Raw genomic sequence first — 12,137 nt, 5'->3', positions numbered from 1 at the left:
AGCGAGGTTCTGATGGCAGGGGAGATTTGCTGGGCGGCGCCCGGGAGTTCCTCCAACGCTCCTCAGCTGCTATCAAAACACAGCCACGCTGGGACAATGGGGCGGATGAAGAGGAAGGTGGCCTTGCAGCCGCTGCTGCTCCCAGGATGATGCTGACACTGAGGACAGGGTGGGGAGGGGTGCCCAGGGCACATCCTCTCCAGCCTGCTATTAGTCCACACGACATTGCAGACCGATGAGCTCATGCAGGGTGAAAACAGAAATGTTTTTGAAAAAGCCAGTTTGGCAGCTTGAGAGTCGAGGCTGGCTTTCGGTGCAGGAAGAAACCAGAGGCTCTGTGGAGAGAAGAGCTCGCTCGCTCAGGAGGAAGCTATCCTCACCCGGAGTCAGATTCAGCCAACAAACCACTGGCCACTGGGAGGAAAGGAGGGAGGGAGGGAGGGAGGGAGGGAGGGAAGGAAGGAAGGAAGGAAGGAAGGAAGGAAGGAAGGAAGGAAGGAAGGAAGGAAGGAAGGAAGGAAGGGGGAAGGAAAGGGGCTCTGGTTTCTCTGCAGAGGTGCCCTCAGGGAAATGCACCCAAGAGTTCCTCTGCCTCCAACAAACAGATTCAGAGACAAAAGCAACTCTATGTCCTGGCTGACACCAGCCTTTAAACAGGTGCTTCTTGTTCTCAACATCAGAAAAGCTGGGTTTTTTTTCCAAATCAAAGGCCCCAAAGAAAATTCCTCTCCTACAAACTGAGCCTCAAGGTTTAGAACAAGTTTTAAAAACAGGAGTCTGAGCATACAAAGGATGGATGTGTAGGTTGCAAGCCAGTGGCCCTGAAGTGTCCTCTTGTCACCCACCTCAACACAAAGAAAGTTCTGAGGATCCTGTTAAAGAACACATTTACAACATATGAAGGCCTTCCCAGCCCCGTCTCATGGGGCATTCCAACCTCATGGGCTGGGCAGCAGATGTCCCCATTTTACAGCTGAGGAACTAAGGTATCTAAAAATTAGTGGCCAGTGGGCATGAAGCTCGGTTTTTTAGAACCTGGGTCTTCACATAACACTATTACAACAATTAATATTATAACTATTATAACCACAGAAAGATCATGTAATTAGTGCTTGCTAAATGCCATGAACTCTGTTAAGGATTTTAAATGGGAACATTCTTACAATGCTTAGACATCATTATTAGTGAAATTTCACATGAAGAAATAAATCTCAGAGATGTTAAGAAACTTGTCCAAGGTCACATAGCTAGTAAGTGGCAGTGCTAAGATTTAAGCCCAGATCTTTCATTCTCTGAGGTTTCCTATAACCAGGCTATCCTGCCTTGACCACCACTCCACACAGGCTCACCCCTGCTCAATTCAGGAGTAATACAGAAATGATTTTAGTTTATTTTTTTCTATAAGTGATTCGATAAGTATAAGAGCACCCTCCCACAACCAGCACATTAAATCTGTAGTTACATGCATATTATTACAGCAACCACCTCTCATATCCATGGAGTACATATTTTAAGTCCCTTCGATACCTGAAACTGCAGAGAGTAACTAACCCCATAATACTATGATTTTCGTATACACACATATGCCTATGATACAGATGTAGTTTATAAATCAGCACAATGAGAAATTAACAATAATAACTAAAAGTAAAATAGAACAATTATAACAATACACTATAGTAAGTTATTTAAATCTTATAAATTGCTTCTTTTTTCTGGAATTTTCCACTTAATATTTTTGAGCCAGGATTGACCCTGGGTGAGTGAAGTCATGTAATGGGAAAGGTTAGAGAAAGGGGGACTACTGTATTCAGGATGAGGTTAGATTGAAGTTTAAAGGAAGTCAATGTGAAAAAGAAAAAATATTGAGTACATAAACATGTAGGTGGGACCAGGATACCACCCAGTCACAGTCCCCACGTGAAAATGCCCCAAGTCTACTCACGGCTAGGATGGCGCGGTCCCTCTCCATCAGGTCAGCCAGCTGGTGCAGCAGCCGGCCACGACTCAGGGCATCCAGGCGGCGCCACGGGGAGCCCCTCTGGAAGGCGGCTTGTGCGGCCTCCACGGCCCTGTCCACATCAGGCTGAGTGGCCAAAATGACAGAGTGTCATTTTTGATGCATCTACAGTTTGGGACCACTCTGCTGTCAGCGACAGAGAATAGCAGCGTGGAGCCACTGTAGCACCGAGGTGGGTCCAGCACAGAAGCTAAACTTAAGTCACCCGAATGTAGGAATGGGGGTGGGGATGGGGGTGGGATTGCACCAAGGATCTGTCTCCAAAGTTTGCATGGATGTGAGGGAGTGGGAAGGGGATGTTCTTCTCTTTTTCCTTTGCCTCTTAAGTCTTTTTCAAAATTTCTACCACGGCCAAGTATTAACCTCCTTTCTGATTCAAAGAGCATTTTAATAAAGTCACCAACCTTGACTCTTTTTCTTGGTGACTCAACTATGAAAAGATTTTCCACTGTGGCCCAAGAGGGCTGATGGTGGGGGGTGGATTTATGCTTCTGTAGATTGAAGAGCTGATCACATTTCAAGAGTCCGCAGTCATCTGAAGTCAGGCAGCGGCTGTGACAGCCATGAAGGCCTTCTGATTTCAGCCTCATTGTACCCCATGGGTACAGAACTGTTGCATCATTTTATAGACAAGGAGCTCTCTTTTGCACACTGAGAATAATTACAAAGGAACTATTCTTTGTTGCGGTGGTGGTGGTGGGAGGGGTTGGGGATTGAACCTGGAGCCTTTTGAGCACTAGGCAAGGGCTCTGCCATGGAGCCACACCTCCAGCCCTGAATCGCCTTCTTAAAACGGAAAAAAAAGCCGGAGTTATCTAGAAGAGCATCACCTAGCCTCATTTTCAGGAAAATGGGCCTCAAGGTTCTGGTTGCTGATGGCTAATGATCCACCCTGAAGGTCGCTCTGAGTCCCTACCCCTGGGGAGGTGCATCAGGCAGTGAACACAGGACATCAGTCAGATGGGGACTGCACCTAGGATCTGTCTCCAAAGTTTGCAAGGGGGTGAGCAAAAGCTTTGGCATGGGAGATACTGGGTCACTGTATTCCTTGTTTTGGGCTCTGGGGTGGAGGCCAGGACCTCTCCATCTGCAGGGGATGTGGGGGGGGGGGCAAGAGTCTCAGTTTCTTCCCTGATGCCCCTTTGGGACACTTGGGAATCATCAAGTGGGAATCCCATTTAACATCATGCCCTCCCTGCAGGGCTCCTGTGCTACTTTCTTAGAAAACAGAGCTTAAAATAAGAAGTCACATGGAGGGGTGTCTATGTGGGCGACCCACTGTGCATTGCATATGTATCACAAGACTTTCCCTGGTGGGAGAAAATCCAAGCCTACCTCACCTACACAACCAATACCCAACCATTTCAACATCACTAATACACCGATTAAGAATATCTATTCAACCAGGTGCAGTGGTTTAGGAAGCTGAGGCAGGAGGTTCTTGAGTTCAAAGCCAGCCTCAGTTTGGCAACTTAGTGAGACCCTGCCTCTGAATAAAATAAAATATAGGGCTGGGAATGTGGCTCAGTGGTTAAGTACCCATTGGTTCAATCCCTAATACCAAAAAAAAAAATGTATCCAAGCTGGGCATGATGGTGCCTACCTCTAATGCCAGTGCCAGCTACTCCAGAGGCTAGGTCGGGAGGATCATAAGTTCCAAGCTAGCCTTAGTAATTTAGCAACGCTGTGTCTCACAATAAAAAACAAAAAAGGGAAGGGGATATAGCTCAGTGATACATGGCCTTGGGTTCAATATCCAAGGGTGGGAGGAGAAGAAGAAGAATATAGGCAAAAGGACTGGTTGAACCCAGGAATTCAGGACCAGCCTGGATGATATAGTGAGACCCCCATCTCAAAAAAAAAAAAAAAGAGTGTCTGTTCAGTATTCTAGTGGTGGAAGAAGGGGTCATGTTTCCCTTTTTTCTGTACAAGACCTTTAATCTTTCAGTTCAAAATACACTTTATGGCCTTGAAATATTCGTTAGCTTCTATAGGATAACATAGACCCTGCCTAGCCAACAAGGTTACATAGACTTCAGCTTTACACAATCATGGAAGTTTCTAGTACAAAAGACATCTGATGGTTACATGATATTATTACTACCTCCACATCACTTGGATTGTAACTCTTTTTTCCTGCAAGTGTATTTTTTTTTAAGTGTCTCCTGCCAGAATGCTGCGGTTTGGTGAAACACCCCAGCCGGAAATGCTTTCTGGAAAGAGTCTTTAATGACTCCAGGTTCAAATAATTGATAAAAACCTTTCCTTTAGCCACGTGATGAGGATAGCTGAGGTCATCCTCATAGATGGGGAAACATCTATCAAAGGAGAGTGACTCTTTGCAAAGACTGTCTGTAATTGATCCCATTCAAGAACATGTGTCTGAGTTGCACATACCAACGGGCCAGTGCGATTACCCAGGCCCTACCCCCAGGGTGGGCCCAATCTGTTTTACAACTAAACCACACGGCTTCCTTATCCTTCATTTATCTATAATTGAATTACTGAGGAGTGGGGGTGGGGGGGACCTACCTTATCTCCTTCTTCTACTTCACATATTTTCTCTAGAGTTGAAGGGTTATATGTGGCAAATTTTTTCCCACTCTTGGATTCATGCCAGTCATTGTTGATAAATATCTAACCAGGAAAGGAAGTGTAACGAATTAGGTTTAAATCAAAATCATATAATTTCAACATGCTAAGGACCTTAGGTAACGTCTTATCCACCCTCTCTCCCACCTCCCCGTGGATGTGTTACAGATGAGACCCGGAGAAGACAGAACATCCCGTCACATGACCAAGTCACCAACTTGGAGCAAATTCAGAATTAGAACCCAAGTTGTCACAGTAGAACTAAAATGGATTGGAGTTTTTCTAAATTATTGTTTTTATAACAATAACCTGGATTCACAAAGGAAAAAGCTGGGTTAAATTGTTAAATAGAGGGGGTAGATTGAATCCTACACCCTCATAGACTTTGGGGAAAGATGAAGCAGGTTTGGGTATAGAAAGTGGCGAGCAATCTGCCTGCCCCCAAAGAGTGTATAAGCAGTGAGTGTCCCTGTCCTTCTTCCTTCTGCAATCCCAGCAGGACTGACAGGACCTTGACTTATAGGAGGATCGTGCCATAATCTTCTAGTCTTCATAAACGCACATCAGCACATCCTTCCCTCGCATACCCCTTTTAAAGGTCTATTTTCCTGTTGGGCTTGGTAAAAACCAGTGTTGGAATACAAAAAGTTAAAAATCTGGGATAGAAAATTTTCAGGTTATATTAAGTCATGTAGCAAAACACTGTTGATATCCAGAACCCAAGAAATTATGCACAAAAATCACTTCACTGAAAGCCTCAATTATCCAAAACTACAGCTAAAAAATAAGAATGAAAAAAAAGAAAGACATCATGAGCAAACTAAAAAGAATTTGCAAAGCCTATGCATGCACTGAGATGTATGTACTATTTACTCTTAGTTTCCTCTAAGTTTTGACCACATTAAAAGAAAGGGCTTTTGGGAAAGAATTAGGAACAGAGATGATGGATAATGTACTAAGCACCTTCTGACAGCACTGAGGTCCTGGCTGCCCTGAGAGAGGACAGATAAGGTCCTGCTGCATCTCTGGGAGGGCCTTGTCAGCACAGCCTGTCACGGGGAAAGACCCCAGTCGCAGAAATCACACACAATGCCTTCCATCATTCCTAAGGACAGAACTAGTGCATTGGGATTTCATTCTTGTATCTAGATGATATCATACACATATATTTGTATTCTGCTTCTCTTTGAGTTGTTTAAAATTAGAGTTGTATCACTATGGGGCCGATTTCAATGACTGTGAATTTGATTCATTGGGAACACTTGACTCTCCAATGACGACAGACGAGAGAAGGGAGCCATCTCCTCCAGTGTGCGGCTTGGTTACTTCTCTGGAGTAGGCCCTGTCGTATCAACTCCGCTGCTCATCGGGAAGGGAACCCAGGCTGCCTCTGGTGGGGACCATGAGCAGAAGAGAGGCTCTGCCTGGCAGGTGGGCAGAGACTACCTGCCCTCTCTTTTGGAGTCCAGAGCTGAGAGCATCTGGTTCCAGAGGAACTCGCCCATTCGACTTCTAGAAGCTCAGCGCCTTCCCTGTGAGGCCAGGCCCCCAGGGAAGCATGTGAGGAAAAGGCCAGGCTTCAATTACAGGTTTATTCTTCCAGCTGAAACCAAATCCAAGAGTCCACTTTTGCCATGCAGCAAGTAATCAGTCGGTAACAGTGAGAAATTAATAAGCGGAGAAGAGGAGTTAGGTTAGTGTGGGGAGGAGAGTATGGCCGGGAAGAGAGGCCCATTTATAGCAAGATAAAATTTCGTGGGTTAGATAATAGAGACGGTCAGCGAAAATTGCTGATTCTAGGCCTTCCTGGTATCAATTCCAAGGGGGAGGGAAAGTGAGAAGGTGGCAAGAAAGAATATAAATAGGGGGGATGGAAACAGATTGCAACGATCGGATGTCTGCTATACCTCATCTCCAAGCATGCGCCTCCAAAAAAAAAAAAAAAAATTCTTTTTTAACTTGGTTGCTTGTGACATTGATCCATAGTCTTTGCTAACCGACAACTTAAAAAAGAAAATTCAAACCGCTTGACTCTAACCATATCTCTTCATCACAATGTTTTTAATTTAGCAAAGTTATTTTCTTTATCCTACCCTACGAAGCAATCTTGTAAGTGGTTTCTACTGTTGGTTTTTCTCTCCACTAAAACAAAACAAAAACGCAAATAAGGAAAGGGCCCATGAATGTAGTCTACTGACAACGCTGGCCGTATTGTTTTGAACCCCAAATCAGGATAAAGGGTCTGGAAGGGGATTGTTTTTCTTGATTTGTGAACTGGTGTGAAATAAACTTTATCGGGTATAAAATTAAGCAACGTTGAATTGTAGACAGAATTCATATTTTACGGAAGGATCAGCACAAAGCTGGAAGGTGCCCTGAACAGAGGTCGAGATGGTGGTCACACAAGTGAATCCTACTGGCATCATTTTCAGTAATTTCCACTGGGTGTCAGGACACTCAGATAAGCTCAAAAGGAATATGTTTTTCAGGAGATTTGGGGGAATTTTATTTTCCATAAAAGAGATAATATAAACTGTCATTTGAACGAAGCACAAAACTTTAAAAGAGAATCTCTGATGTTGGAGGAAACTTTATAAAGCAAGAGTCTCGTAAAATGAAAGGGGCTGGTATCCTCTGAGGTCTGTGGAGGTCTCTAGAGGGACCTTACCTTCCCCTCACCAAAATCACATTGCATGACCCTACTCTCAATGTTAAAATCTGAGAACAAGTGAAAGGCTTTGACAAAGGCCTCCTTCTGGAAACTGGTTCACCTTGGAAATCACACCATCAAGGCCAGGGCTCAAACTGATCCTCCAAGAGCGAGACGCACCAGTTTTGAAAAATAGCAGACCATTGCGGGCTCACATGTTCCACCCAGCCAACTGTCTGCCCTGGACCTCCATGCTGGACTTCAGCCTCTCTTCCTCCTCCTCTCTACTTATTCCCTGGGCAGGCAGCCCCACTGTCTCTCAGCCTGAGTCTTCCTGACCAAGGAAGGAGTGCTCACCCACAGCCACTCAGGCTGCTAAGGAGAAGCCTCTATGGACAAGAGCAGAGAAAATTAAGCTAGTGGCAGGGACAGAGCAGACAGCAACATTGTCCCCCATGAGTGTGAAAGGTACACATGGCGTCAGGCAGTTGAAGCCCTCTAAGACTCCCAGCTCAATTCCTGCATATCACTACCTTTCCTTCGTATAAGGTAAATCATACATCTTCTTTTTAATGGGCAAAGGGGACACCGACTAGGACAACAGTCACTCATTGCTCTGTGAAACTCCTAAATTCCTCCTCCAAAAGGGCTACATTTACACACCGAAATGATCCTAAGGAATCACAGAGAAAAGGGGAAACTTTTCATGTGTGGCTAGATTACTCGGACAAGACTAATAAGGTACAAAGCTAAAGGACGGTCATACCTTCACTTTCTGTTTCTATAGTTTTACAAAACTCTTTAAAAAGCAAAACGCCACCACCCAAAAATGACAGCAGCCAAACACGGCAGAGTTAGGGTCTGAAAAAATGAAGGCACTATTCTAACTGTTCCCAGAATTTGGGTTGGAATTTTCCCTTCGAGGCTGATACTATTAAGGAAACTACATTAAAAACAATTTTCAGTCTTTGCTGTAGATTACAGAGCCGTCTGAAAACAGTCAATCTAAATGTCAAGTAATTTAAATGTCTACACAGCCCACTTTGGGAATTAAGTGCCAAGAGACCAAAACCTGAAGGCCACACATAATGGCCTGCCACTTTCTTTGCTTGATTAAAATTATTTGAGAGAGATAATTGCTACTTTTGAAAGTAAAATCGATGAGGGAATTTTCTAAGCATTGTGTTAGCTGGAATTGGTAACTACGGACAAGAGGAGACAAAACTGGGAGAAGTAAAGCCATAGGTGCCTTGGGCCTGAGCCCCTGAAGCGCCCCCTCCCAGTCAGATCAGAGGAAAGAATCCCAGACAGCCCTGGGGTTGTCCTCTCTCAGGACAGGCTGCTGTCTGCTGCTCCCTAGTTCTCCTTGGCCCCTGCTCCCAGCATCGCCATGTTCCTCTGCCCCAGGCAGGTGATCTCACTGCTTTGCCAGAGTTCCAGAGTCCTAGGAAACAGGGTAAAGAAGCAGAGAGCCCAGCACCGCAGGGTTGTGACAGAGCCTGGGAGCTTAGACCTTGCCACACACAGCATCCCCAGACCCAGATCTGGAACTCTGGGGAACATGTTCTTGGTCTGTAAATACCAGGACAGTTTCATCAGTGAACTCCTTTCTTCTTTCCCAAGTTCGGCTGGTAAGCGGGATACAGCTAAGCATAGAAGTTGCCATTGCTCTCTCATTGCTCCTGAGGTTCTGCTGCCTAGTTTAGGCTTCCCATGTGGTCCTTCCTCTCAGACTCCTGGGAATTCCCAGGCACCTCAGACCCTCCCAAAGCCCAACTCTTTCAACCCAGGAAGCCATCCTCAGGGTTTGCAAAGAAACTACAGTGCGGCGAGTCACCTCAGGGCTCACCTCCACTCGCTTTCAAAGAGGGCCCTTCAAGGGCACGTCGGGGCTGCCCTGGGTTACAACCCTGCACTGTCTTCTCACCCTCCTTTAAGGCTTAGAGCCCCGAGCCCCGAGCCCCGAGCCCCGCCGCCTTCGAGCCTGCCTGGGGAGCGGGTTTCCACCCGGGATGCCCCCTGAAGGGTGCGGTTTCGGGAGGCGCTGGCCCAGGCAAAGAATCTTGGTTCTAGGAAGAGTCCAGAGAACCTCCCGCCTGCTGACTCCTCGCCCCGCGCCCCCGGCCCAGCTCAGCCCGGAGTCGACAGCCGTCGGGTGGGAGGCGCCTCCACCTCACCTTGGTGAACTTGACCTCCAAGTTGTGGATGGGGCGCGGCAGGGCAGGCGGCTTTCTGTCCAGCTGCCCGTTCTCCAAGGCCCCGTTGGTGGTGGCCATGGCTCCTCCGCGCTCGGCGGCCCGAGGCGCCTGAGTCTGCGGCGTGCCGGCTCAGCTTGGGCGGTGCGCAGCCTGCTCGTGGGGTGACAGCTCCGCGCTGCTTTATGGAGCGCCCCACGCCTCCCGCCCGAGGGGGCCGTCTAATTGGCTGCAGGACCGTAGGACCGGAGGGCGGGCGGGCGGGCGTGCGGAAGGGAGGGGAGGGGGCCGGCCCGCCTCACCCCACCCCGCCCGCCGCCCCGGAGGGAGCCCGGCCATCCCCCGCCCGGCCCGGTGTCGGCTCCGCGGCCCGCGTGCGGAGCGCTCGGGCGGCTGCGCCTCGCGTTCTCGCCGGGTTGTTGCCCTTGGACAATCTTTGCGAAGCGCCGCCGGGCTCCGGAAGTCCCAGAGCTGGGACACCGAGCCGGGGCAGGGATCTGGGTGCAGGGACCACAGCAGCTCTCAGCTGTCTTCCCGCAGCCGGGCGGGTTTGCACCTGCCGCGCCCCCTGCCCCCTGCGGATCCGCACTTTCCCAACTTTGGCCCTCGCGCGCAGCGGAGGTCGGTAGCTGTGGGTTCTGGTAGCGCCAGAGAGAATGGGCGTCTGGCGGGGCACCCCCAGCGTCGCTGCCTAGGAGCCTACGCTTTGGGTCCAGCTGCCAGGCCAGCGCTGGCAAGACTGATGCCTGCTGCACTCCAGCCCTCCAGAGCCAGGACGCCGGTGTCCACCCTGGGCCGGCTGGCCCGGAATTTCCCAGCGGCCTTGAGGCATCACAAACCAAGCAAAGAAGGAGAAAGAGAAGTATGAGGCCCTTTCTGCATATGCGCTGAGCTTTGGAGTTCTGGTGCCTGCTGGGCCTCTTACTTTCGCAGGCGCATACCACCATCCAGTCCAGCCCCTGGGATGAAATTATTTTGATTTTTAAAATGCATAAATTTTACCTCGATTAAAATGATTTAAATTTAAAAATGATTAAAATAAAAAGCACATTCGATCTTTGCAGCTAATTGTTTTCAGAGTTGAAGCTTTTGCTCATAACTGCCAGGGAGAGCGAGCCACATCCAACTTTTTATTTTGCCATTTTGGAAACGCACCACCAAACCTAAGGACTTGCCCCAGGTCCCATGTGAGACATGGAAATGGCTTCTCATGCCTGCCATTCCTCAGGTGGCTGGAACAATGATTCAAGGTATGAATTCCCCATAAAATCAGTGATTTTGTAGGCTCAGCCCCTTCAGTCCATCTCCCTGTGTTAGTAATCTCAAGCGATTGACAGTTGTGTGGTAGGGCTCTCCTATTTTCCTGAGGCTTCTTCTGTTTTTCAGTGTCCTCAGTGTCCATCTGTCCCCTTCCTGGCTGCAGTATCATTGGGTGTCTTCTGGATAGCGGGATAAGTTTTTAAGCTTTTGGAAAGTCACCATCTGACCACCGGCCACCTGACGGTAGAAAGGGATTGAGCAATTATAGGTTGAAATATGCAGGTTGAGGCTGGCAAAGGGGGATAATGGGACTGCTGAGTGGGCCACGGCAGACCAATATCTGTGAATCTGGCTTTGATGTTAGGCACACTAACACTAGTGAATCCTAGAGGGAAGCCACCTCTTTTCACAGGTACTCTTGCCAATTCTTGAGCTCCCTGACCTCCTGACTGGCCCTGTGGCTCCCACTTAGGTCTCCTGAAAACTCTGGGCAGATGTCTTGCACCAGCACATCTGACTGGATGCTGAACTCCAGCATCTGAGGACCTGTAGGAGCTATTGATAGACCCTCCCTGCACAATGGTCAGGGACTCTAGGCGGGTGGGTGAACTAAGCTTCAGGGGGTGGCACCTAGAGAAATTTTGAAACTGAATTCCCATTCCAGGAGTGTATCTGGGATCTTTGATGTATTGCACTTGTCCAGGGCTTAACAATAACAAGAACAACAAATCAGAAAATTTATTGAGGAATTGTGCTCATTAATTGCTGGATAAATGGTGGGGGGAGGGCAGATGGGATTGGGACTTTGAACTCTGCTCCTTTAGTGTTAAGAGCTTGTTTGCTCAAAGCTGCCACTTTATCAGCTGTGATGTCAAGAATAGAAACCACCTCAGCTCACACCCAGAGCCACCCTCGTGACCTGAGGCATCTAGCCTTGGGAGCCAATTGCAATGGCATCCATTGGCTCACCTGCAGCTCCCCATGTGATACTAGGAGCTTGAGATCAGAGCAAACACTTAGCAGACAGCCCTGAGAGGGCAGGTCAGTGGGGTGGGACTGTCTCTAGGCTTGTCTAGACCAGTAGGCTTTACCTCTGCTCCCCTCAGCTTGCCTCTCAGTAGCAGGCATGAAGGTAAATGCTCTTCTTCCCATTTTACAGATGAGTAAACCGAGGCATGTGGATACTTGCTCCAGACAATACTGTCATGGAAGAGCCAAGAGTAGACTGTGGGGGGGGAGGGGGCAGGATGTGAAGGAAGGGTTTCTCTTACTTTCCTCTGTCCCATTCATTCATCCTTAGGCTTCAGGTGCCTCCATGTCACTGAGGCCACATAAGACATAGTGAAGGTACAAAGTTGCTTTACAGGTGCAAAAGCAGTGGCAGCATCCCTCCTGGTTGTGTCTGTCCTAGAAATCAAAT

At 48.1% G+C, this 12,137-nt stretch overlaps 1 protein-coding gene across 1 annotated transcript in view; it reads right to left on the bottom strand.

The window, feature by feature from the left end:
- The window catches only part of Aldh1a3 (aldehyde dehydrogenase 1 family member A3), a 36,212-nt gene extending 26,585 nt beyond the window's left edge, over positions 1–9,627 (bottom strand). Inside the window, exons 1-3 of the mRNA XM_026394731.2 lie at positions 9,440–9,627; positions 4,553–4,657; positions 1,946–2,086 (exon numbers count right to left, since the gene is read on the bottom strand). Of these exons, the coding sequence (XP_026250516.1) occupies positions 1,946–2,086; positions 4,553–4,657; positions 9,440–9,538 (345 nt within the window). The 5' untranslated portion in view covers positions 9,539–9,627. The remainder of the gene's footprint in view (positions 1–1,945; positions 2,087–4,552; positions 4,658–9,439) is intronic.
- Between the last annotated feature and the right edge of the window lie 2,510 nt (positions 9,628–12,137).

Source organism: Urocitellus parryii, chromosome 6, assembly GCF_045843805.1.
Source record: "Urocitellus parryii isolate mUroPar1 chromosome 6, mUroPar1.hap1, whole genome shotgun sequence".
NCBI classification, from domain to species: Eukaryota; Metazoa; Chordata; class Mammalia; order Rodentia; family Sciuridae; genus Urocitellus; species Urocitellus parryii.
The sequence above is the reverse complement of the archived record's forward strand: the minus strand, read 5'-3'. Positions and strand labels throughout refer to the sequence as shown.